This window comes from Tenebrio molitor, chromosome X (assembly GCF_963966145.1).
Source record: "Tenebrio molitor chromosome X, icTenMoli1.1, whole genome shotgun sequence".
Classification (NCBI taxonomy): Eukaryota; Metazoa; Arthropoda; class Insecta; order Coleoptera; family Tenebrionidae; genus Tenebrio; species Tenebrio molitor.
The window spans coordinates 2,385,578-2,410,580 of NC_091055.1; the positions used below are offsets into that span (position 1 = coordinate 2,385,578).

At 37.4% G+C, this 25,003-nt stretch overlaps 4 protein-coding genes and 1 long non-coding RNA gene across 11 annotated transcripts; 2 read left to right on the forward strand and 3 right to left on the reverse strand.

Annotated features, from left to right (window-relative positions):
* Positions 1–1,807: 1,807 nt before the first annotated feature.
* LOC138140325 (uncharacterized) lies at positions 1,808–6,201 on the forward strand. The gene is made up of 4 exons (XR_011162482.1): positions 1,808–4,063; positions 4,154–4,390; positions 4,442–4,646; positions 4,763–6,201. It is a non-coding gene; the product is annotated as an uncharacterized lncRNA (long non-coding RNA).
* A 114-nt stretch (positions 6,202–6,315) lies between these two features.
* LOC138140324 (phospholipid scramblase 1-like) lies at positions 6,316–8,001 on the reverse strand. Its single transcript, XM_069061274.1, has 6 exons — positions 7,727–8,001; positions 7,521–7,673; positions 7,250–7,470; positions 6,919–7,089; positions 6,728–6,877; positions 6,316–6,680 (listed from the first exon to the last, which is right to left on the reverse strand). The coding sequence occupies exons 1-6, from the start codon at positions 7,845–7,847 to the stop codon at positions 6,624–6,626; spliced, it is 873 nt and encodes a 290-aa protein (XP_068917375.1). The 5' UTR covers positions 7,848–8,001; the 3' UTR covers positions 6,316–6,623.
* Positions 8,002–8,114: 113 nt separating this feature from the next.
* On the reverse strand, positions 8,115–11,707 carry LOC138140317 (golgin subfamily A member 6-like protein 22). 2 transcript variants are annotated; one of them, XM_069061261.1, is made up of 6 exons: positions 11,388–11,707; positions 10,798–11,021; positions 10,324–10,705; positions 9,158–10,266; positions 8,992–9,101; positions 8,115–8,941 (listed from the first exon to the last, which is right to left on the reverse strand). In XM_069061261.1, exons 2-6 carry the CDS (start codon positions 11,018–11,020, stop codon positions 8,747–8,749), a joined length of 2,019 nt encoding a protein of 672 aa, XP_068917362.1. In that variant the 5' UTR covers position 11,021; positions 11,388–11,707; the 3' UTR covers positions 8,115–8,746. The 2 variants fall into 2 exon arrangements, with proteins under 2 accessions (XP_068917362.1, XP_068917361.1); XM_069061260.1 differs by having other exon boundaries at positions 9,158–10,705.
* A 160-nt stretch (positions 11,708–11,867) lies between these two features.
* Positions 11,868–16,764, reverse strand: egr (TNF superfamily member 12 eiger). Its single transcript, XM_069061268.1, has 5 exons — positions 16,364–16,764; positions 13,921–14,258; positions 13,689–13,815; positions 12,986–13,315; positions 11,868–12,938 (listed from the first exon to the last, which is right to left on the reverse strand). The coding sequence occupies exons 1-5, from the start codon at positions 16,613–16,615 to the stop codon at positions 12,681–12,683; spliced, it is 1,305 nt and encodes a 434-aa protein (XP_068917369.1). The 5' UTR covers positions 16,616–16,764; the 3' UTR covers positions 11,868–12,680.
* LOC138140318 (oxysterol-binding protein-related protein 2) lies at positions 13,367–24,047 on the forward strand. 6 transcript variants are annotated; one of them, XM_069061266.1, is made up of 10 exons: positions 13,367–13,614; positions 21,495–21,536; positions 21,590–21,807; positions 21,861–21,881; positions 22,066–22,303; positions 22,353–22,550; positions 22,599–22,821; positions 22,869–23,000; positions 23,050–23,267; positions 23,316–24,047. In XM_069061266.1, exons 2-10 carry the CDS (start codon positions 21,511–21,513, stop codon positions 23,416–23,418), a joined length of 1,377 nt encoding a protein of 458 aa, XP_068917367.1. In that variant the 5' UTR covers positions 13,367–13,614; positions 21,495–21,510; the 3' UTR covers positions 23,419–24,047. The 6 variants fall into 6 exon arrangements, with proteins under 6 accessions (XP_068917367.1, XP_068917365.1, XP_068917363.1 ...); XM_069061264.1 differs by having other exon boundaries at positions 13,368–13,614; positions 21,385–21,536; XM_069061262.1 differs by lacking the exon at positions 13,367–13,614 and adding an exon at positions 17,567–21,165 and having other exon boundaries at positions 21,385–21,536.
* The last annotated feature ends 956 nt before the right edge of the window (positions 24,048–25,003 follow it).

The window sequence follows — 25,003 nt, forward strand, 5'->3', positions numbered from 1 at the left end:
ATAATAACATATGGGATTGCGCAGACATGCCGCCAATGTTTAGCGTTTTTTTATTTAATTTTTGGTTTGTCAGTGTAGACTTGTGATACATTGTTGTTTTCAGAATAAACATCTCTATCAGAATTACTAAAAAAAAATTGTATTCGCATTTGAAAAAAAAAATATTTTGACAGTTAAGCCTTAAAGCCGTTAGGGATATACGGGAATTTATTAGGCCCTTTTTTAGCCTATTCATAACCATTTAATCTGGTGTATAAATAATGAAAATCTTCCAATAAATAAAGGAGTTATGGACTTGTCTTCTTTTTTGGGGACACCTGTATATGGTAATGGTTCACTTTAGCTCCCGGTCGAATTTTCACGTTTTTTTTTTTGGCCAGACACCCTTAGGGCGTCCTCCTACATCGTTTCCCACCAATCAAACCTTCTGCAAATGCCTTTGTTGTTCTCTCTTGTTGTGTTTCAAGGTCGCATCAATGTCTAGTATAACTAAAGATTTAATAATCTTCAATTTTGAGAAACCTTTCTGCTTTGGACGTGATAATGGGAATACTAACTAAAATTTTTAGTAGGTACCTATTTTTGTGGAAATAATATCTAAACCAAAAGAGTTTATGAAATTCAAGGTTTTCAGTCATACTTTCTTCTGTTAGTTCTTCTGGTCTTGAGTAGAACACATCTAGCAACTAATCATGGCAAAATTGTTCAATGTCTTTCAATGGAAGTTTTCTTTTATATTCAGTAAAATATTCTCGTTGAAATAATTTGCTCCATATAAATGTTTGTTATTTGAAATATAATTATCACAGACTTCTTTTGCAGATAAATTAAAATTGTTATATGTATTTAATCTTCGTCATTTTTTAGGTCTTCAATTTTCGTTTCTATAGTTAATAGACCAAAATTGAGTTTTTTTTCAAATCACTAACTTTCATTTTTTCAACAGTAAAAGTGTAAAAACCAACCTAATAATTGCCGACGCTTGTCAAAATCTCGTTTTTATGAACGCTGGGCGCTGACTTCTCCTGCCCAGTGCCCACCTCCTTCGTCGAATCGTCTAGTGAAACGTCACGTTGTCATGGCAACGCAACTCAAGACTGCATTGCCATTGGTGCATCATTCGCAATCGAGAGCTCCGCAGTTGGCGCCTTCGCCTAAGAAACGAATGAGTAATATGCTTATATGAAACTTACCGCTGATACAAGTTTTGCATACGATAAATTTATATTATTGACATAAAACCAATACCAGACCAATACAATAAAACAATACCGTACTATTTTAGAACGAATAAGTGAATTTGAATTTAGTTTAGTGTGATTGAGAGTTACGACTCGAACGTTGATTTTCTATAATTTTTTGAAAATAGTTCCTTGTAGTACAACACGAATAAATTTGGGACAGTAAAACAAATAAATATTTTAAATGTGACAGTACTACTTCCCTAGCGTTTGTGGTTTTAGACGCTTTTCGAGAAATACAAAATAAACGAAATGATTTAGTTATGCAACACTATATACGACTGAGCATTGCAAATGAACATTGTAGATACATCCGTTGGCGAGATAAAATTTAAATGTCTACCTGTCTTCCTATTAAGTAAATCAAATTTTATGTTTTATTCAAGTCAGTTTAATTGATGGCGGATTTCCGCCGACCTGGCAACCTTGAACACTCCCACTCTAGAGCTTTGGTTCTGTGCACCGTTTCTCAACACGTGGTTTTCAAACAACCAATCAGAGAAAAGGAGGATTGGCGCTTTGTCACACGATTGGCGATTTGGACGGGTCTAGTTGGTTGCCATATTTTCACTTCATCGACAAAATCGTGTCATTAGTCGAATGTTGTAGTTTTTAGCGTTGTGTGTTCATATTTAACAATATCTCGAGTTTTCGCGCTCGTTGTTCTGTATTTTGTGATCGAGTGGGCTAAAATGGATATCGTTCAAATTTTCGCTAGTTTCTCTGAACTGTCCGTTGAAGAAAAATTGAAAATCAAAGAAAACGGACGTCCTTTGCCTGACATGAAAATTCAATTCCAAGGAAACAGCAGGGGGAAGCAATACGTGCGCAAATTCCACCGCGAAATTTATTCTCGGAATAGGTGGATTTGTGGGTGTAAAATCAAAAACAGTTTTTTCTGCTTTCCTTGTATTTTGTTTGGGGGCGATTCTAAATGGACGAAATCAGGAGTCAACGATTTAGTTCACTTAACTGATCGAATAAAAACGCACGACAACAGCAAGCAGCACATCTTAAACGAGATGCACTTGGCTTTGTTAGGCACTACAAATATTCAGGCCCAATTGGACAGTGCATTTTGGCTTGACATGCAAAGACACAACGCTCACGTGACCAAAAACAGACACATCTTATCAAAAATTATTGACTGTATTAAATTTTGTGGTGCGTTTGAATTGGCATTGCACGGTCATGATTCCAAAAATCCTGGAGTATTTCTGGGCCTCATCAATTTTGCCTCAGAGATCGATAAAACATTACAAGGACATTTGCAAAGTGATACAGTTTTCAAAAGCACATCCAAGGACATTCAAAACGACCTTTTGAACTGCATGTTAGATGTATACTACGAGGAAATAAAAAAAGAAATTGCTTCTGCGCCTTTTGTGGCCGTGATGGCAGATGAGACCACAGATGTGTCGTCTAAATTTCAAATGTCTATTGTTTTGCGTTACGTAAAGAATGCAAATCCTGTCGAACGTTTTTGGGGTTTTTTGTGTCCTTCCGATCCTGACGCACAAGCGTTAACTGATGGTATTTTGAGCGTCATCGATCCACTTATTGATCATAATTTTGATAAATTAGTTGCGCAAAGCTACGACGGGGCTGCTGCTGTGGGCGCAAAGGATAAAAAAATTCAAGCTAACATTAAGGCAAAGTATCCAAATGCTCATTTTGTGCATTGTTATGCCCACCAATTGGACGTAATTATGGCACAAGCTTCATCGCAATGTAATCAAGTCCGTTTGTTTTTTTCGAATATTCAAGATGTTCCCGATTTTTTTTCAAACTCACCAGAACGTGTCGCTCTTTTAGATGCAATAGTTGGAGGAAAAATTGCTCGTTCTGTTCCCACTTGGTGGGATTTTGAGAGTAGGGTGGTAAATGTAGTTTTTGAATATAGAGAAGAACTGATTGAATGTATGGAAGCTATAGAAGAGGGAAAACTGGGAACTAACATAATTTTAATAAACCAAGCGATGTCAATAAAGCGTATGTTGCAAGATGGAAGATTTATTTTTTGGTTGACGTTTTTCCAGTACATAATGCCTCATGTGGATGTGTTGTTTGAGGAGTTGCAAAAGCGAAAAGTAGATCCTGTTGAACTCAAAAATGCTGTTGAATGTTTCACAGCGAGTATGAATAAAATCAAAGAAACTAAAATTAGTGAAGTTAAAGAGGAAGTTGAGGAGGGTGTTAGTTTGGAGTTGGAAGATCAAATTCCCAAACGTAGGAGAACAGAAGCAGAACATGGAAACAATCGCGCTGCTGCTTTAGAAGTATGCGATGTAATAATCGACGTTGCCAAAGAGAGATTCGCGTTTTCGGGACACTTGGTAGCAGCGTCGTTATTTTTTTCTGAAAAATTTTCAGAGTATAATATCGACTTTCCAGAAAGGGAATTAACTACAGCAGTGGCTGCGTACAGCATGCTAGACAAACAACGTTTGAAAACAGAGCTTTCAGTAATCTACATGCGAGAAGAATATAAATCGATTACTGGAGCCACATCTTTGTTGAATTTCTTAATCAGCAACAATCTGGAAGATGCCCTCAGGGAGGTTAAAAAATTACTGGAAATAATCGTTACAGTTCCAATGATAACCACAGAAGCCGAGCGAACCTTTTCAAGGCTAAACAGAATCAAGACGTTTTTGCGCAACTCGATGTGTCAAGACCGTCTGACGGCTCTCGCAGTTTTATCAATTGAAAGCGAATTTGTTAAAACAATTCCAAGTTTTAATGAAAAGGTGATGGATAATTTTGCCAACAAGACAAATCATCGCATGGACCTGCTGTACAAAAATATTAAAATCCACTAGGTTAGTAGACACTCTTGCATTTCATCCGCCAAGCTATTTTGGTCAAGCAGTAGTTACCTTCTACATGGTTATTTATTTTTTACTTTTCAGTTCTCAAGATATGTCTTTATGTCGTGTAGCCGCGCACGTATTGAAAAAAAGACTAGAATTTAAACAAAATTAAGCTCCAATAAGTCTCCAAAATCTTCCGAAACGACCCACAAGAAATTTTCAAATTAGAACAAAATGCCTTCTCAAGTTTTTCATTCACGTGTCGACTACAGTACCATGTACGAATTCACCCCAGCCCTGTTAGGCAAAACCACATCCGAAAGCGTTCTCTACAACGTAATACCTATCTTAACTATCAAATCTCACAGAATAATTTTCAAATTTCAGGTTTTTGGCCCACAGCTAAACGTACATATGGTGGAATCTTCAGAACCTCCATTGGTTAGTTAAAAGAAATGCGAGTGTCAAGGTTTTGTTTGTTAGCGGTGTAAACCTGCCAAGAACTGACTGATGTTTGGATTCTTTCAGGTTCTACTTCCACTTTCCTTTCCATATCTTAGCGATTCTAGTAGATGACCCTATATTGCGTAGGGTAAGTCCCAAGTCAATTTCTCTTGTCAATCAGGTTTTGCATGACACACTTTTTGTTGCATCTACGCATCTACAAAAAAGTTCACACGTTTAGTAACATCATTTTGTATTTTTCAGCAAAAGTTGGAAGAAAGTGAACCATGGATCACGATCAGAAGATTTTCTTCTCTAATTTGCAGAAGTTCGACTGGGATTTGGTCTTCAAGTCGTAGGCTAAAGAGAATAGAATACATTTGCTACAAAAGAGTCTCGAAGAAGCGCTAATTAACTAGAAGAAGCTGTACTGGTTGGGTCAAGGTGTTTAATGGTCAGACTTCTGTGGTGGATATTTTCTGCACTTTTTCTTATTCAAAACAACAAACAGGACTAATTAGTGATAATAATAATTGATATTATTTATATAACTTAGTACTTATATACAGGAAGTCAACGTTATAAATTTAATTACCAATAGAACACTTTAAAAAAATATTTTTTTTTTACATATTGATCTTTTTTTAATCGAATATTTTTTTTATATGTTTCTAACCCCTAATTTGACACTTCCTTCATGGGATAATCATCAATTGAAACGAAAGCGTGAGTGAAAATGTTTTTGTGCGGTAAAAACTTTGAATTTTTTGAAGAAAGAAAACGATCGTGATTCTAATACTAACAGTTTTTCATTCGAATATTTTAATCGAGTAATTCTTTTAACGTACTTCATGATCAATGGATGTGTAAACACATGAGCGGGTATAAATTTTAGGTTTTAAATTATACAGGGTGTTTCAAAATTGGCGAATTCCGAATTCACAGCGTGGTAGGAAAGGACCCAGTGGAACTCGTAAATACTTTGAAAAAAAATTCGCTCTTCCTGAAGAAGAATATAACCCTGCATATCCACAGTAACCAAATACTAGGTATTCTAGCTACGTTGCCGTTCCATTTTTTAAAAAAATTACAAAAATTTAAGATTTTTTTCTCCAAAGTATAGCTATTCTTCAAAAAATTGTTTTACGTGACACCATAAATAACAATTAACACTGAACTTTTCAGTCTGTATTTGAAGAAAACGCAATTCAAAGAGACCAATATATCTTTGTGCGGGGAGTCCCAATTTTTTTTTTTATTTCCGTATTTGGACTACTGAAGTGATCCTCTACAACGCTCTGAATTCGGAATTCGCGAATTTTGAGACACCCTGTATTCAATTTTAACTTTGTTTTGAAAATTTTTCGGAAAAAATTATAAATGAAATTTTTTTTTATTTTAACGATTCCTGTTGGTGGTTAAATTTATTACGTGGCCTTCCATAACACCCAGTTCAAATTTTTTATCAAATATTAAGATTTCAATGGTTTTTATGTGTTTTTAGAATGTATCAATTGTTTGTGGTTCAGAAATTAAATGTTTGCTGTGCCAAACATAATTTTAAAGGAATATACTTCTTTTAATCTAGTTTTCAAAAATTTCGATGTAATTTTTGAATCGTTCTTTCCGATGTGGCGTACAATTCAAATGCCATCTAGGGAGAATACACTTTTTAATAACTAATAAATTGTTTGAACAAATTAGATATTTGTTTTTTAAATTCTTCCCCCTTCTCACTGTATTTAGACACTTTCACTTTTAGTTTGCTTAATTTCGGACAGATCTACCGATAAATAATTACAAAAAATTAGAAGTAATTACAAGAAACTGACAATATATTTATTTTACAATAAAAATAAAATTGAGTAGATACATCAACATAAAATTGAATAAAAATCAATTTCAGTACGTCCATAGATATGTATATTCATGTCATAATTATCGATAAGTTGGGTACCTGTACTTTTGACACCTTGACATAATTATCGCTCCTATCATGCTCTTATCAGCATTATATTTGTGTAAATAATCACTAGCGTTGTATTCACAACCGAATCTCTCCTTTGCTCTTTGAAAACTTTTGTTTGTGTAATTATGGTGAAGGTACAACGGAAATTGAATCAAATTAGCAGATACATCTGAAGCTTGACTTCCGTTTTGCGCTTTCAAAATACATATACTCCTACAAAAACAATTTAAAACAACCGGAACTCTACCGCGGAGTCTTACCAGTAGAAAGGCTGCGCCCAGCAGAAGAGCTTTGTGTCTCGAATTGTTCTCGCTACCAGGAAGTTGCATGTATAAATTATACGCAACTTGCACTTGGTCCCATTGATGGATAATACTTCCAATTTGAGTCGATCCGTCGTTACTGAAAATCTAAGGAAAACAATGACATCTCCTCGTATTTAAATTTGTACCTGGAAATTGAGGTTTTTGTTGAGAAGACATCCAAAAGCAGAGTCCGGTCCGTCGACTTTGTATATGACGTCGTATCGTTTGTTGTAGACGGAAAAGCTAGGTTTTGTTGCGTTAATATTTTGTACAACTTTTCCAATAAACTCGCCCGGAGGGACCCAAACTTCCAACTCCTTAAAACGCATTAATTTATATTACAGAGGTCTACGTGATATTTTTAACGTTCCAAGAAAGGTTACGCCATTTCAACACAAACTGTTTGAACACGAACTCATTTTTGTTTATTTTTGGGCAACCTTCCTTAGGACTTTAAAAACAGCGAGCGTCACAGACTTGTAAATATGGGAAAATGGAGCAGCAGGAGCCACACGCTAGTCGCCTTTTAAACTGTATAGCCTCTTGTTGTGTCGGATCATAAAGTCTCATTGTGAAAGCTCGACTAGATCCAAAACAAGTCCTTTGAAACGACTTCGAGCTTTCAGTGGCGTAAAAAATTGTTTCGCCTCGAGGCACTTTGACTGTGTAACGATTTTCTGATTCCAAGGTTGACATCACTGGAAAACATTTATCTTTAAACGGATTAATTGGTTCTGGAGGTATTTACAATCCGTCAGTTCAACAGTTTGCTGAATTATGAGTTGGTTTACTTCCAATAAGAAGTCTAAGCCGTGCAACGGTGAGAGATGTGATGTCATTGAGCTTTGCCAATCTATTGTAGAGACAGGTATGGGTCGTCTGGTGCCTAGGTTTAACCGTTCTGCAAAAGTTGACGCAATATTGCGTTCCATTTAAAAAAAAATCTAATAATACCTTGCTCTCGAGTTAAAGACGGCGGTTCGGAAATAACCGGCGAAGATCCTTCTGAAAAAACTGGCATACTTATCTCTGCAATATTAAAAATTGTTGTCTGATTTGTGAATGGCGCCGACATTCGTTAAGCGTGACTCATTGTTGAAGAAAGTTTCAACAGTGATGATTGTGATGGACGTTTTTTCGGTACTCACCCTCAACACCTGTGTCATCTTCGGGCGTGGAAAACATCTTTCTTTTAGAAACTGATATGATATTAATTGATTTTACAGTCTTTGTGGTGAAACATGGATTGTAAAAATAATTTTATCTGTATTATCAATCGGTATCTATCTGTCTTATCTTTTATTGTGTTCGTGGGAGTGGGGAAGGGGCAGAAAAAAGCTGATTCAACATCAAATAAAATTGTCTATTTTACCATTAAAATATATTGAAACCGTTAATACATTAGCACAGTCCTTTTTCCAAGCAAAATATCGATGGTTGTTCGCATGGTGATTTCACATTTGTTCCAGATTTCAAGTGCCCCGTCAAGTGTTTATTGTTTGCGGATTTATCGGTATTATTGTCACGATCGTTACAGGGCTGGGATGAAATCGCCATCTTCGTTACAATCAAAAATTTGCCCATAGTAAAATCACGTTCAATGCACCCCTGTCACAAAAAAAATTTAGATACAACAATGAGAATTGAAACCTGTACAGTGATGAATCTGAGTTATTTATTACTTTGAACGTGTTTTAGAATGTGAACATGTCAAGATAGTCGCTGTTTGTCAATCGAAATTTCCGAATAAACAAATAGAATATAAATATTTAACAACAAACTTCAGTATTATGTCATTTCTGAAGCAACATTTACTATGTATACATTTAATAAGTTACAATGATAATACACCCATTGAAATAAATCAAGGCTGTTAGTATATATCGATACAATGTAGATGGCATCTGGGAGGATTCAGCCTGGCAGAAGGGCCCGTGAGGTCCTTCCGCGCTTATCGATCGTCGAAGAGTTGATTTATCGTCTGTCGGGACAGGCGAGTTCGCAGTCTCCCAGCGGTTCCAATCTAAGGGAGCGGTTGACGTCCAGCAGGTACCTGACGGACTTCTGGGCCTCCTTCTGGCATTCCTGCTTCCCGTCGCACAGCTCGAACGCCTTGGTCAAGAAGAGGACGTTGCACTGGCGGGTGGGGGCGAACCAGCTGTTGTTGCTCTGGAAAAAATCGATCGAAAAACCTGCCAGGAACGAGGTGCGCTACTTACGCATAACAAGCACATCTGATGCATGTTGCATGCCGTCTCGAAAACCCTCGCGTAATGACCCAGTATGGTTGCAACCTCGTTACACGCCCTCTGCACTCTGGGACACTCCTCTGAAAGCAAGCACGGTCATAACCAGACGTTCGTTTTAGCTATGTTGATTGTTTACCGAAAGCTGTTTGCTCTAAAACTTCGGAGGGAGTTCGATAATTTTGTTCTTCGCAATCCTCATCGCCTTGGGAACACTTGATGTTATTATCTCCCTCGGGAATCTTCTCCCTGTCTTCGTCGATCGCTTGTTTCCGCGGTACTGACACTCTTTTCTCTTCGGAAATGTCATAATCATCGCTGTTTTTGTGCTGCTGTTGTCTTAATCGTTCTCTCTCTTTCGCGATGCTCAATTTGTATTCTCCGAGAGCTCGACGCATTTTTTCCAAGCTGTAAGCGGCAGCTAAGCGAGATATCACTCTGTCTTTCACGTCTTGGATTTCTTGAGAATCGGTGGTACCCTCGTGGGCGCCGGTGTATTTGAGCGCGTCGTCGATGATGGTGTCCTCCATATTTTTCAATTTCGCGTCCATCTCGGATATTTTCACTTCTTCCAGGTCTTTCTTGCGTTCCGGAGATCCCTCCGACTCCTTCTTGCTCGGTTGGTCGTGATTTTTGAACGATTGCAACGGGTACTCCGCGTTGCGTTTCGAGGTCAAACCTACGGCCTTATGGTAGCGTTCCATCAACCATTCGCTGTCCAACTCATCCTCGGACTTCTTGCGTCGATCCAGACCGAAATAGTCGGACCAATCGATTGATTTTTTCTGGATCTGGAGTGGTTTGTCGCTAGCGGCTTCGGACACTTCTTCTTTAGAACTGACCGATTTGTTTTTCTCACTCTTCGCGGATTTTGATTTTTTCCCATCCTTGACCTGTTCCTTCTTCATCGTTTTCGGTTTCTCCGGTTTGCTTGTTGTAGGTTTTTCTGTACTAGCGGTACCGAAAATATTACTCAAATCTTGTGCGACTTTCGGATCTGTTTTTCCAACAGCGTCTTTCTTCGTAGTAGACCTTTTGTGTTCGTGAGTTATTTCGGAATCCCGAGGAGGTTCAAAACTGCTGCTTCTTTTCGACACCGGGAACCTCTTAACCGAATTATACGTCTTTTGTCTCGAATCGTATTTTCTTTCTCGCTTGTAATGTTTATTAGCTCTAGCCCAATCATAGTAACTCGAATCAACATCCTTCTCGTCATCTTCGTCTTCATATTTATTATAAAAATCATCTCTAGAATTATAGTTGTATAAATACGGGGGGTCGCTAAGAGTATCTCCGTCGTAATACTTGTTTCTTTTGCGAAGTCCAACACTGTCGAGTCCAAATCTGGGGTAATAAGCTCGCTTCTTAATTTCATTGTTCAAGTAAAGATTTGGATGATTATATATGCTCGGGTTGTTTCTATATTTCTCCCAAAGTTCCCTAATTAGTTCGCTATAATCGTCATTATCGTTGCCCTCACGATCATTTTCGAGGCTCGCTAAATAATTTTGAGCTAATTCCTCTAGTTGCTGCTCTTTGTCTTCCTCTAAGCGCTCTCTGAACGAGGATGAAATTCTCTTTTTAACGTCGTCATCGTGATTAGCACGCCCCGAATCGTAATACGAACCGTCTTCCAAATAATCTAATAAGAGTCTATCAATTGCCGGATTCTTGTCTAATTCGCGGTCTAAAATCAATTAAAACGTGTTTATGGATTTGTCACGTTCGCAAAGCTCAATTTGAGCTTCCCGAAAGAGATTTTATTAAAAATGTAGATACCTGTGGTGTAGTCGGATGGAGAGAGAAATGCGAGGTCGTCAGGACCTTCTAAAGAATATCCATATTCTCCTAAATTCTCGTCGTCATATTTAGAAAAGTCTAAATCTTTCTGTCGTCGATCAATTGCATTTAATGCGCTACGAAGGGAATCTTCTTGAGCCCACGTCAATCCGATTATTATCAATAACAGTCTTCCGACACTAGAGAAGCTTTTTAACCCCATTCTTAAACCAAAAACGCACATTACAGTTTGTCTAAATCTGGACGGTCAAGATTTAAATATTGAAAAAATTTAAAGTGAAGGGTAGAAACCTGTTGAATTTAATTTATGTAAAGGATTACCTTCAAATCTTTTTTTTGGTTGGTGTTGTATTTTTAAAACGTCGAATAATCGACGAGTCGAAAGGGGTCGTTACATTTATTCATCGGCAGTGGGAATTGATTAATTGAAATCTAGAGGTATTTTTAGGCGCATACATTTTTAATTAAATTCCGAAATATTCCACCTTTGACATTTAATCGACAACGAGTAAATTCTACAGCAAGCCATACGGTTTCAAAGCTCGTGCTAGCTCATACCAAGTACTCACCCTTAGTGCTTCATGCAGCCGGGTCTGCCAAAATGTGATGGTGATAAACGAATTTCCACAGCACGAATACCCTCAGAATCGAAACGCCGGATTGTTTATATACACGCAGACGCATAGCGTCTCGGGCATCGGGTCGATAATATATTTTACTCAAAAAGGGAAAAAATATTAAAAAACAAGAATTTGTTTCAGGGATTTGCGACATTTCACATTTTATCGCACGCGATTTTATAGCACCTCACGATAATCGTCTTGGCACTCTTTTTCACACATCTTAACTTGATCCATGTATTTTTCACCCTATCCTCGACTTTACCAAATAATTAGTTTTGTAAACAAGGAGAGCATCCGTCTTAATCACGACTTGTTTATTTATTGCGATTTCTTTTGTTCTGTTTGTCGTTTTCGGCAGATCTTTATCTCCCTTCGGGGTGTTTTTTTGTATTGTGTCTAGCAATTTTAAATCGAAAACGACTCCGCTAACTTCAAATAATTTTTATTCCAAAATAACATACATTAGACAATAAAATATATACAGGTTTAATACGTCACTTGAAAATATGGCAAGCAATCGATGGATTACCGAACAGAGGCAACATACAGTAAAAATTACTACTTCTTAATATTGTACTGAAGAGTGAATCACTTTGGTCAAAAATTTTCCCGACGCCATCACGACTGGAGAACTCATAATACAATAAATTGACCACAGTTTTGAACAATACGTACGCCTACGACTATGGAAGTAAAGCTTTGGCATTAACAATTCATTTGATATTAACAGAAATGGGCGAGTACTCAAAATATAATATCAATCGAAGAAACTCGAATATTTCGGATATCGCGTCACGAATAACACAAAATAAAAAAAAAGATCAAGACAAAAGTGAAAAACGAATCGAAATTTTGAAAAAATATTATTTATTCAAAGGTTGAACCCTCGAGCTAAAGCTCTCGGGCCTAACCAGAATAAAAATGCCCAAATTCAACTCGTAAAATTGTTTAAAGCAAAAATGTTTAGGTGAGAATTGGGACATTTATCACTTTTGACAGATGACAGAGTAGCAGGACGTTTTTACCGCGATAAACATTTTTGATTGGATGAAACCGAGCGCTCTGATTGGCTGAAGTCGCACGTTAGATGTAGATACGTGGGAATTAATCAAGGAAAAATAACGTGACGAAACATGTTTTTATATTCCACGTTGTTAATTAATTTGTTTAATTTCGGGGTATTCGGACAGTCGATCTGACTAATATTCGAATTCGAGAAAAGCTGTATTCGTCCCATCTCTAGATTTTGACATCTCCCAGTTTGATAACCCCGAAGAAGGATTTCCCCGGCTCGAATATGGAGCCGCGGCCCTGCGATAAATCTTCCAGATGAATCTGATCATTTTCGTTGAGATACTCGGCAGCTGCTGTGAAGCAGGTGTTGCCCTTCGTGACATTTTGAACGGAATGGGTCATGGTAGTGCACTGCAACAAAATGTCGTTGTTGTTCTTGTACACCAGAAATCCATTAATGTCGTGCTCGTCGTAGTAATAAATCTGCAACAAAAATATTACTACAAATTGGTGACAGTACTGGGGCGTACTTGGGCGTAGATGAAGTACAGTCCGGATTCCTTCATGGTCAGGGCGCCGTTTGAAAGAGAGAAGTGTCGGTCCATGGCAAGATCTCTGAACCAGCTGCTTTGAGACCAGTCTATGTAGGTCTTCTGGGTGTGCTTGAGGTGGCCGTTCCCGAAGAAATTGTCGTGCGTGCCTAGGGTGTAGTTGGAGGTGCTTCCGTGGAAGTGGGCTGTCGGCAGAGGACGCATTCTCCCGGTCTTGATAAATCTGTCGTCGAACTCCAAACGTCTTTGTCTGTGTCTCCGACGACCACCTTCGCCACCCACGACGACGAATTCGGCATCTGGATTGTCCTAAAACATGTTGCCAAACATTTTTCCATCGATATAGACAAGCCGATGTTTTGGTTTCATCGGAAAATTTCCAGTGAATCATGCTAGATACACTTGTATTAAGTAAATCAAATATTCCTGATAAGGTAGCGGACATAGGAGATAACTTCGACGGGAAATCTATTGTTGAGCAAGCGAAATCCAGGTGTCAAGTCAAGTTTTTGATAAATGCAACACGTTAAAGTCCAAACTTTGATTGATGCACATTTTCACCTTTAAAGTTTCGTGGTGATCAGGAGTGTTTCAGTAGCATCAATCAGGTATTGTGAGACAATTTTTCTTTTACAAACCAAACAAGCAGTAGCATATTTCTTGAACATATTGAAAAACGTACCCCCGAATTGTGGAACTTTCCAGATTTGTAAAAAACTTTCGAGTGCCTTCTTGAATTCGTCGATGTTGGTGTTTCCGTTGTTTGGTCCACTTCTTCTTGGATTGTCATGTGCGGATGTGAATACGAACTGGAAATATTAAATCGTTATAAACATAGCAATCTGCATCACAAGTCTATTTTTACGAATTTGTAAATTGAAGAATATTTTTGGATGCTGTGCGGAATATTTTACCTTGGAGGCGACGGTGTGCTGGGGTGATGATGGTGATGATGAGAGTGATTCTTCATTTTCCTTCGATGTCTCATTTCGACATCTGACTCGGAAATGATGGCGATTCCATCTTGTGTGTATCCTACTATGTTCCTTTTAACTCTGGGAGGAACTGTAGCTTTTTTGGCGTCTTTTGTAAATTCTTCCCCAGTCAATTGGTTCAGTAAAGACTTTTCGTAATCGTCATATTCATATTCTGAATAATCAACGGGGTCGTCGTAATCGTAATATTCGTCTAAATCGCTTGGTGCAAGTGTTGCCGCTTTCAGCAAATCCGTGAGACTTTTCTCGTTGTTTTTCTGGAAATTTTTATTGATTGTAACAAATTGAGATTAATTCGGGTGTAATTAAAGATGACACGATAGAGGCGTTGACACTTGAATTCATTCCCGTTGTAATAGGTTAGTACTTAGAGAGCAATAAAGCATCTTAAAAATAAATAGATGTGGGTTACAGGCATTTTGGCGGCCTCCTTCCATACAAGGCTTGTTATTTTTCGATCTGAGAATCGATACGCATGTTGTTCAACAGCTCCAACACCACGAAGGTTGTGTATGTAACCTCTCTAAAAATAATCTTATTAATTTTTGCTGAAAGTGGCGCCCATTACGTGATTAAATCCGAAAGATCTCTAACAATGCCGCAGGACAATTTAATATCTACATTAAACCGGACCTTGCAACCTTCCTTGTCCTATCTCTGATTTCCAGGCCGAATGTTGCTATGTCGACAAAGGCAGTCAACCTCAAATTCTATGAAACATTAATGGAATTGCACAAAGCAAATCTGGCCGGGATTAAAATCAGACAATCACAAATTTTACCTGACGTTTAACTTATTATTTCCTTTGACCGCAATGGAAACAATCAACTGCTTCTGACATTCCCTTTGAAAAAATTCATTAAAACCTCGTTTGCTCGAATAAACTGATTACAAAGCAACAAAGAATTCTGGTTATGTTTGTAGCCGAAAAGAGCAATCTGAAGAGAAATTAAATATTTAAAGTAAACAAATTGCCAATACAGATGCGAACATAAAAAATTTAATTAACTTTAACCAGCAATCATATAAACGGAAAATGGATTCGTAATTAGTAACATACAACGCAGATTGTGCGAAAAACAGAAGAAATATTTTTAGATATAATCTAAACAATCGGTGGCTCCCAGTAATGGGTCAAATCAATGTTATTTCTTGATCATTCGCAGATTTAAAGCGTTAGTCTATTTAAAAACATTTAAAACAATTCACGTTCACGCGAACATTTATTTTCTTTATTTAAAATTCAAAACAGACTCACTTTTCAGTGTCGCAAAAAAGTAGCTGATAAATTTTAGATATACAGGGTGTTTGGTGTTAAAGGTAACAAACTTTTCTGAGATGCACAGCTAGGTTAAATGAACAACTTTTCTTAGTGACATTTTTTTTTAATTTGCTTTTTTATTATGCTGAACTAAACTCTGTTTCCAGTTTCACACAGTAGTTCTTCAAATCGAAAAAATGATTACTAGAAATTATAACACATACTGAAAAATGTGAATAAAAGTTTTATTTTGTCTATTTTTTTACACAGGGAAGTTTGTTACCTTATTCCCCAAACACCCTGTACATGAAATCGGTCAACATGTTCAGGAAAAGCTCGTCACATTTTGCAAAATTTGTCTGCGATGGAAACAGGAATTTGGAACAACAGCGTTCTGAACGAGTGATTATCTCTAAATGCATTTGCATGAATAGAGAGGCTTATTTATTTAACTATTGTTGGCAAACATGAACTGGGTTTCACAAATTTTACACGAGATAACTTTGTTATTGGGGATTATTTTTTATCAAAATTATTTGTTTTGCAATTACTCAGGAAATGTGTGTTCTCGTTGTAAATCTCAGTCACCAAAATAAATCTAGTAAGGAAATGGTCGGTTTGCGTAATAAATAAAAATAAACTTTGATTCTTATTACAATTTTTGTTTGTCTTGTCATTTTGTCGATTGTGCGAAATGCAGGCCGCAAACTTCCGATGGATAAAATCCGGAGGGGCTTATCTTAATCACAATTTTTAATATTCCCGGAATGTCTGGAAATTTAATTTGGATGATTCTTCCTTTGTAATTGTTAATGCGTCAGGAATGCGAGGACAAAATATTTTCAGTACTTATAATTCTCGCAGATAATTTGTTTTTAATCAGCATTTGAGATGAAACGGATCTTTGTAAGTCATTATGATGATGCTGAATGGTGTATATTGTTTGTTTATCAATTATTCAGCCAGCAGAAGATACGAAATTCTCCAAGTCTACGATTTCCATAAATTTCGTAATCTTTGAATTATTTATTGACAAACTAGGTTCGGTGGTTAAATTGGCACATTCGAATCGTAAATACAATTATAAAACCACAAACTTACATCATCCTGGCTGTCGATTTTTTTCTGGAGAATCTCCACTGCAGACTTGAGATTGTCAATTTCTTGTCTCAACTCTGTGATTCTGTTGGCCGGCAAAAACACTGTTATCAATAAGATGATTGTCAGCAGGAGAAACGCCGCGTTTATGAGGACGAGAGGCACTTTGAAAGCATCCAATTTGGAGGTAATTTTCTCCTTTTTGGAAAAGTTTTGATCCTCCTTGATCGGAAGTTTGCAGTCCTGCCCCTTCATCTCACTTAAGTCAAGTCAAGTCTCACTGTACCGCGCTTTAACACTAAAACATCAACACTGCCAGGTTTCAACTGTGCCGCTGTTTACTCGAGCGCCGATGCAGCTTAGTCTACTATACTCAAGGACTTAAGTCGCATTGATTTCGTTTGTTATCGTCCGGTAATCACCCGGTCAATGTGTACACAACAGAAATCCCTACTCGAGGGTTCGTCTTGAGGAGGACCCCGGTTCAACGAACTCGGGGGTACAAATTCGGGCAACGTTTCAAAGCTAAAAATAAAACGCAACCGCATTTCGATTACGCTAAAATTATGATTTTAATAGCGCAATTTTTTTGCCAACTTTTCCTGAATTTTGGACGCGTCGTCCCGTTAAATTTCAATGTTATCGCCGAACTTGACATTGGAGCTACGTATTGCATTTCTCAGATAACTCCATAACAAATGACCCTTGTTGTGAGTTACATAACGAAAAATAACGCTATCGATGTGTTGCCGGTGGCGCTAGAAAATTCACATGGTCTAGGACACTGCGACACAGAGACTCCATCTCTGGGTTGGCCACATCAAGGGCAATAGATCAAGAGCACGTAATTGGGACATACCGCAAAATCACTTCCATCTGATATATTATTTAAACAAGTTATGCATAATTTATCTCGATTTTTTCCGTCCTTATTTATAGACAGTTTAGAGGACATTGTTAACCCCCATTAGCTCTCCGGTTAAGTGTGTGGGCATAAAATGACCCACAGGTTATTTCTTTTTGCTTTCGTTACCAACCGATCGCCAATAAAACAAGAAAGAATCAATATTTGTTTCTCGCTATTTATTTTTCAGTCTTGTTTGTCGTTTTCACACGCGTACTTTTATTTTTCTATTTTGCACTTACAATTGTTTATCTATTTACCAGCCCTTATATTTGGCAAATATAATTTTCCTAGAAATAGAAAAAATATTGTATTCTACTCGTTTTATAAGCCATTTTGGCGCACTTGTTTGCTTTATAGCACTCGTCGCTGCGCTCCTCGTGCCCTAAAACACGCGTGCGACAAAATGATGTCTTATAAAACTCGTATAATAAATTACTATTTTATAACCAAAATTAGCCGCTTCACTCTGCTGGACATGCCGTAACAATAATAAATTATTACAATAAAGGATTAACCAAAAGGACGTAATATACGACGGAGCTCCGACCACTCATAAATTCAAGCGAAACCGACAGCATAAAGCCCCACATAACTTGACAATAAGTCAAAAAAGGTGTAAATCAACGAAACAATTTAATCTCCTTTACGGTTTCACTCTGGATCAGTTTCTTCCGGTTCTATCAATTTTTCAAAATAGTCCTTTCAAATCTCACAACTCAAGACTGCCAGGTTTGCGGTTATTTTGTGGCTTTTTGACAAGTAGAGCTCACAACAGTGTGGTCTATCCTGAGTAATATTGCTCATAAAGAAAAATTTAATTCTCGTAGTAGAGCAAGTTTACGACTATTAGGCGTCGGCTTCGTGTTATCACGGAATGAAATGGTGGTGTTACAACTTAAAATTTATACACACAAGTGGTTTTCTCATCGAATTTCAGATTTATTTGCGAAAAGGTGTTATCCTTCACGGCGCGAGAAACCGACAGATATTTGAATAGAAATTGATTTGAAAGAAAGTCGAGTCATATCCACAAGTCTATTTATGTGCTGAGTCAAACGGAGTAAAGTCCGAATGCGTAGACAATGTGTTAAAAAGTGAACGAATCAGGAAGTGTCAATTACTGTCGACCAGCCATCGCTCCTTAATAGAATTTATTTTGAGAAAATTCGTTTGAAAATATTTTTAGCCAGAATGGCTTGCATTCGAGTAAGTTGGTAAGTGGAATTGTTTGCAGTAAAATATTTTAAGGATAACGTGTAACGTTCTATTTATACGGCGACGTACCGCACTATCACAGATTGTCTCTGCAAAAGCAATCAGAATATCTCCTGTAAATAATGTATTAATTATGTAACTCCACGTCATGCCGAAGACATCCGTTACCACAGATATTAGAGACAGTTAACAAATGACACGGCGCCTTTGGAACATCCTCTTTCAAATTCAATTAAGATTTTCAAGTGGCACCGATTTACATACACTAATAAAGACATCATTATTGGATGTAGATACGAGGCCGCTCGCATAAACTAGACACTCCAAACAGTGTTAAACCCGAACTTCGTGGCTTCCACTAATCTCACTAACAGCACGCAACTAATTGTTTTGTACCAGGAGGGCCACTTGTTTATTTGTCTCAGATTCGCAATTAGCTCCAAATACATTCGTAATCTGTCGATTGCTCTAAACAAAACCCACTCTCCGTGTGTCTCTCTCTCCCTTTTAATTAATTTCCTGGACCGCTCAGGACAACCGAAAAATGTCGCATTTCAGAATGTCAACCGGAGTGGATTTGGCGAGAGCTGTTTCCACATGGCGTAGACAACAACCCCGATTACTTTCGGCGTAGAACGAACAGGTTGCCTGAATCAATTAATTGTTCGTGGGGAGCTCAACCCCATCTTACACCACCCTCTTCGACATATCGGGCTTCCTTTCGCGTACGCTTCGGGATTTTCGGGGGTGCGACACGTCTCATCTTCCATTCATATCTGGGTGGCGTTTTTACGAGCTCAGGGGGAGATTAATGCAATTTATTATTAGATAAAAATGCACGGACTCGAGATTTCAGTTTTTATGTGTGGCGCTATTTTTAGCATTTTGATGGTCCGCAAACACTCGACAAGAATGATGGAAAAAGGACGAAGAAAAACATCCTTTGTTTACTGTTTCTATGGTAGCTGTGTCATATTCCAAACTGAAGGGCTGTTAAACCGGAGATATTATTTTAATGAACTACGAATGACAGCAATCGGTATCTATGGTCTGATATACTTAGTACACTGATAGATTGCACGTTTTTAAGTTCTACTTCCAAAACATAACGCACTGAAAAATACCAAACTCTCCATCTCAATTGTTTCACGTTATTTGTAATCCCTACGTCTATGATGTTGTTTACAGAATTACAGCTGTCAATCTGAATGACGTTTCAGAGCAATTATTATAAATTGTTGTTGAAATTATTGATTCTTCGAGTATGAATAATATAACAAATGTTTTGGGTGCTAATCTACTTTTTACCGCGTAGACATTTGTCTCCGTGTCTGTCAAAAAACAGTCAGTAACAATGAACCGTGAAGTATTGGAATTCGCGCTCGCTTCCCGTCGGATTCCTCCTCAAAAATTCATCTGGATTAGTTCACTAATGACAGATAAAATAATTTGATGACTTTTTTAATTTCATATGGTGGCCAAGTGAGAGCCAATTCTTGCAAAAACTATGTTCTTGTTATTTCCCAAGGTCTAAACAAAAACAACATGTGCTACTACGCATTATTCGCAACCAACAAAAGTCTATTAACGTTCACAAACTGCATAAAAAACATATTTGATACGTCCTGATTACAGTGTAAACATCCTCACTTCTATTGCATAATTCTGGTCCGTAATGGCATTACCAATATTTTTGAAAGACGCGAATTTAGTTAATTATTTATACAAGAGCATTGATTTATGATGTTTACAGGTTTTTCGATGTATCAGTGGAGATTTCCCCTCGCTGTCTTGTTTTTGACTTTCCTTAATGGATATTTTTTCAGTCATCTATCTTCGTTCACGTGTCCTACGTGTCAATACCATTTTAATCATCTATTTTCTAGTGTTTTGCTTACTGAACATGTTATCCCCGAGAGTATATTCGCTTGGAAATAACACGTTCAGACAGACCCTCTCTAATATATTCAGTATTCAGGGCGACAAAACTTACTTTTTTCCAGCAGTACAGTTTCGGTAGAAAATTGTGTGAACCCGTATTTACAATTTGACGTAATTTATTGATTTACGTTCTTTATAAGTAAAAATACCCTTCGTTAAATATAAACGGGTGGAGAGTAAATATAGAATTGAACGCTTCGAAAGGTTTGTAAGAATTTGGAGTAGGTATTAAATGTTTTTGATGTCGGTGGAATGGCGGCGCATCCACCATTTTTATTTAACACAGAAAATCTATACTCTCGATGACCAGACATAAACCAGTAGGTATCAAGCGATAAATTTGTTAAAGCTTGCAATTAAATCACCCCTCGGTTGCGTCCCTGCATTAATCAGACGCTTCCTGTTCCTCGCTTTATTTACATATCCAGCGTTTTTGCAATTTTCCCGACGGGAATCAGTATAAATTTCGATCTTCATTATTTCCTCGGCACTTGTTCGTCTTAGGTGGTGCTTCCAGAGTAAACAAGGTGTAGATTTAACATAATGTAACACTTGTTGGGGTCTAATTTTATGAGATGAATTGGTGCATGCGCCCTCAGACTTTTATTTGGGGGTGGAATATCGGTGCCAAACAGAGAAGGTTGTAGGTTTCTGGGAAAGCAGGGTGTGCTAATCGATTTGTTACATTTCCCAAGCTAAAAATGCTAGATATATCGTAAATTTACATTTGATTTCTATCAAGGTAGGTGTTACTCTTTTGAAAAGTAGTGAACTCGATTTCTTCAATCAATATCGCTTGTTGCTCTTCGTTTTTAACATGTAACATTGTTTCATATCGACCTCGCTTGGTTAAACTTCACCTGTCATTTAAAATTTTCATATTTGGGTCCATACTGTAAAATATTGTGGTAACTGTAATTAGATCTCTTAGGTATTGGCTCCAATCAAATGATTTTTGTAGGATTATTTTTGTTGATCAATCAAAGGATATGATGCTGCTTATTTGATATTTTGGATTATCCTTAATTGATCGGATGTGCGATTCACTGTTAATTTGTTTTGGGGGGATAGTGTTGATTAGAGCAGGATGGACACAGAAAAGAAGGAGTATAGGTACGCCCACTGTCACCATACATTTTGAGTACCATTAAAACCTTTTGTTGAAGACTTGTCCTGCCAGTACCGATGTACCACAATGATTACAACATTTGGTCAGTTTTAAAAAATTGTATTGGAAAGGAGTTGAGTAAAATAACAATGCCCGTGGTATTCAACGAACCTTTAAGCTTTCTGCAAAGGATTGCGGAGTACATGGAGTATTCTCATCTGCTGCGATTAGCATCGCAACAACAAGATCCTGTCGTCAGAATGCAATACGTTATCGGTATGATCTCGAGAAAGCAACTCTCTTAAAATATTAAATACTATAATGTTTAGGATTTGCCGTGAGTGCGCTAGGTAAGTAGTTGTGAAATTGTTATTTCAAGCGCACTCGGGATTGGGATATTCTTCTGACAGTCGAAGTCGCTACAAGATCAAGTTGATGATTTTCTTGATTTTATGGTTATTTTGTCTGCTAGAAGAAACTTTCAATCCCAAGTGCGCTAGAAACAACAATTTGACTACTAGGTCCTTGCGTTAGCATCTAACTGGGAACGCCTGGGCAAACCCTTTAATCCACTCCTGGGAGAGACTTACGAATTGGAACGTGAAGAATTCAAAATCATCTGCGAACAAGTCAGCCATCACCCACCTGTGTCGGCTTTCCACGCCGAAAGCAAAGACTGGGTCTTTCACGGTTCCGTTCACCCGAAATTGAAATTTTGGGGGAAAAGCGTCGAGATTCAGCCCAAAGGAACTGTCACGGTTGAATTTCCCAAGTAATGGGTCTGATTTCCTGTTTGGGACTTGTTCATTGGACACTTTTAGGCTCAATGAGGCCTACACTTGGAGCAACGTCCAGTGCTGTGTTCACAACATCATTGTCGGAAAGCTTTGGATGGAACAATGTGGGACAATGGAGATTGTCAACCATTCCGCTGGATACAAAGCCCACCTCACGTTCAAACCTGCAGGTTGGAATTCGAAAGATCTTCACAGAGTTGAAGGTCACATAATGGACAAGTCGTAAGTGGAGCGAGGAAAACAATCGAAGCCTGAGTGTGTGTTTTTCAGGAAGCACAAGCTCTTCTTTGTATACGGAAAATGGACGGAATTCATAAAATACACGGATTATGCTTCCTACGAGGAATACCTGAAAGAAAACTCTCACAAATTTAAGCGAGACGGTGACAAAAGCAAGAGCCCGAGCGATTCTCCTTCCCACACTTCGCGAAAAGTTTTGCAAAAATTAAATAGCTTGAAAGTTAGTCCTTTCAAGTCCAGTTCGAGTCAAGAAGTGAGTTTGTTAGGCGATCGATTACTTTTGCTCACTAAAGTTTTCAGAGCATGGACGAATGTGCCCCTCCCGACATTCCAGATGGCATAGTTCCAAAAAGCGAGTCCACCTATTCTATTGACATCCCCAATTCCACGACTATCTGGAAAGTGAAGCCCCGACCGATGCAAAGCAGTGATGTAAGTAAAAAAACACGGTTGCCCAGGAGATGTATTGAATTTTGATCAGTATTATCAATTCACCGAATTCGCCATGTCCTTGAATGAGGTGGAACCTGGAATGGAGAAGAACTTGTGTCCGACAGATTCGCGCCTGCGACCTGACATACGAAAATTGGAACAGGGAGACATCGATGGGGCAGCTATTGAAAAAACTAGATTGGAGGAGAAACAGAGAGATGCGAACAAGCATCGCAAGAGCAAGAAAGGGACAGAGTGGCATCCGAGGTATTTCGATGCAGTGAATTATTATTTCATATCGGTCTTCCGTTTCAGATGGTTTAATCCCAGTATTAATCCGCATACCAAACAAGAGGATTGGTCGTACAATGGGAACTATTGGAAACGGGAATATACCGATAATCCCGACATATTTTAAATCCGACAACCGATCGGTTAGAAGTTAGCCAATTGATGTGAAATATACCGTGTTACAAATCTGACTATCAATTTCTTACAAACCGGCCAGATGTAGACGACATTTTTATGGCAATACCGACCAGTATACTAACCCACATTCTGCTAGGCTGATTTATAGAATTTTAGTAGAAAACGAAATAAATTATGCCTTCATGGATTTTCGTAGAGAACGTGCTCAAGGACAAGTACCTTCGCGCTTTAGATAAACTGTTAGATCATAGGAATTTGATTATAGAATCATATCAATAAGTAGATACCAAATTGTTACTTCTAGACCAACGCAAATTTTACGTAAATGTCAATATCCCTTGTGTCCCCATAGTGTAAAAAGTTTGCAGTGTTGCCAAACCTTAAATTTGGAGATATAAAAAACTAAAAAAAATATATATAGAAATAGACGAATTCGTGGAGTAATTTGGATGCACCGGGAATTCACTAGTGTTTAAAGTTGATGTTTAGTTATTTAAATATGTCGGAAAAATTTTTCAGTAAAAATTGTTATGTTTTGGTGGGTAGGCAACCAAATATGATTGAGTTGATTTAATGTTTTATTATTTTGAATAAATTACGTGAATGCTTAGCAAAATATTTATTGATGGTAATAATTTACAAATCAAAACGTAATTTTCAACATACTATACACATCATTTTACCCACACACTGTATATCATAATATGATCCCAATATATTGACTTCGTTGTTCCTTCATAAGAAAATTTAAGCATGAATCGAAAATGAAAATGAAATTACGTCCAGCTGATTGTAAAATGAACGAAACAAGAAAGAAAAGGCGGTATCAGTCAACACATTTTACAGACAATTATTTGCCACAATTTGTTTCAACTGATAACTAAAACTAACCACCTTGTCCTAAAGTGTTACAAAAATATTGACAGTTAGTTATATTGCAACTTCTATAGTGAGTTGCGCAACACCCCACACTATATGATACGTAAATCAATCAATTCCCTTGGTTTTCCTTTAAAAGATACAACATTAGAGCCACTTATCTCTTATCTTTATCATTGTAAAGTTAAACAGGCATCCGTGGCAATTTCTATACACGAAGCTCATGGATTTCGAATACGCTAGAGTTTCAATGTTTTTCCAGCTTTCTGAAGGGGATCACTTGAGACAGTGAGAAAATTTAATGTGTCTCCAATAAGAGCTGATCGATAAAAAACACCTAAGACAATATTGAATGTCACAGACGTACTTTTTAGTAGGTTTTCTTAAACTTCGGTTTCCTAATCTTGAAGCTTTTGATGAATACATTTTCTAATAAATGACAAGTCGTTGTTATGTTTGTTTAGAATTAAAATGTTCGGATGATTTTTATAAAAATGAGCAGTCGAACACTGAACATTGTACTTATTTTAGAAAGAATAGAGGGAGACAAAAAAAATATCATAACAACTAGGTAACTGAAGTTTTCTTAAATTGTGAAACAACGCTTTAACAATTCAAATCAAATTGTCAACAGTGTTGCCAATCTAATTTAAAAGTCATATGTAGCCCACTTTAATTATACATTTAAATGATCT

What these genes read in the sequence shown, in the direction of transcription:
- LOC138140324 (XM_069061274.1), bottom strand. Translation starts at nt 7,847, where the DNA reads ATGTCGGCGCCATTCACAAATCAGACAACAATTTTTAATATTGCAGAG. An exon ending in GTCTTTAACTCGAGAGCAAG is followed by an intron (nt 7,674 to 7,726) that starts GTATTATTAGAT and finishes CAACTTTTGCAG; the next exon opens with AACGGTTAAACCTAGGCACC. An exon ending in TGGGCGCAGCCTTTCTACTG is followed by an intron (nt 6,681 to 6,727) that starts GTAAGACTCCGC and finishes TTGTTTTTGTAG; the next exon opens with GAGTATATGTATTTTGAAAG.
- LOC138140317 (XM_069061260.1), bottom strand. Translation starts at nt 11,020, where the DNA reads ATGGGGTTAAAAAGCTTCTCTAGTGTCGGAAGACTGTTATTGATAATA. An exon ending in TTTAGAGCAAACAGCTTTCG is followed by an intron (nt 9,102 to 9,157) that starts GTAAACAATCAA and finishes GCTTGCTTTCAG; the next exon opens with AGGAGTGTCCCAGAGTGCAG. An exon ending in ATCAGATGTGCTTGTTATGC is followed by an intron (nt 8,942 to 8,991) that starts GTAAGTAGCGCA and finishes GATTTTTTCCAG; the next exon opens with AGCAACAACAGCTGGTTCGC.
- egr (XM_069061268.1), bottom strand. Translation starts at nt 16,615, where the DNA reads ATGAAGGGGCAGGACTGCAAACTTCCGATCAAGGAGGATCAAAACTTT. An exon ending in AGCACACCGTCGCCTCCAAG is followed by an intron (nt 13,816 to 13,920) that starts GTAAAATATTCC and finishes TAATATTTCCAG; the next exon opens with TTCGTATTCACATCCGCACA. An exon ending in GAAAGTTCCACAATTCGGGG is followed by an intron (nt 13,316 to 13,688) that starts GTACGTTTTTCA and finishes AACATGTTTTAG; the next exon opens with GACAATCCAGATGCCGAATT.
- LOC138140318 (XM_069061266.1), top strand. Translation starts at nt 21,511, where the DNA reads ATGGACACAGAAAAGAAGGAGTATAG. An exon ending in AGTCCAGTTCGAGTCAAGAA is followed by an intron (nt 22,822 to 22,868) that starts GTGAGTTTGTTA and finishes TAAAGTTTTCAG; the next exon opens with AGCATGGACGAATGTGCCCC. An exon ending in GGGACAGAGTGGCATCCGAG is followed by an intron (nt 23,268 to 23,315) that starts GTATTTCGATGC and finishes CTTCCGTTTCAG; the next exon opens with ATGGTTTAATCCCAGTATTA.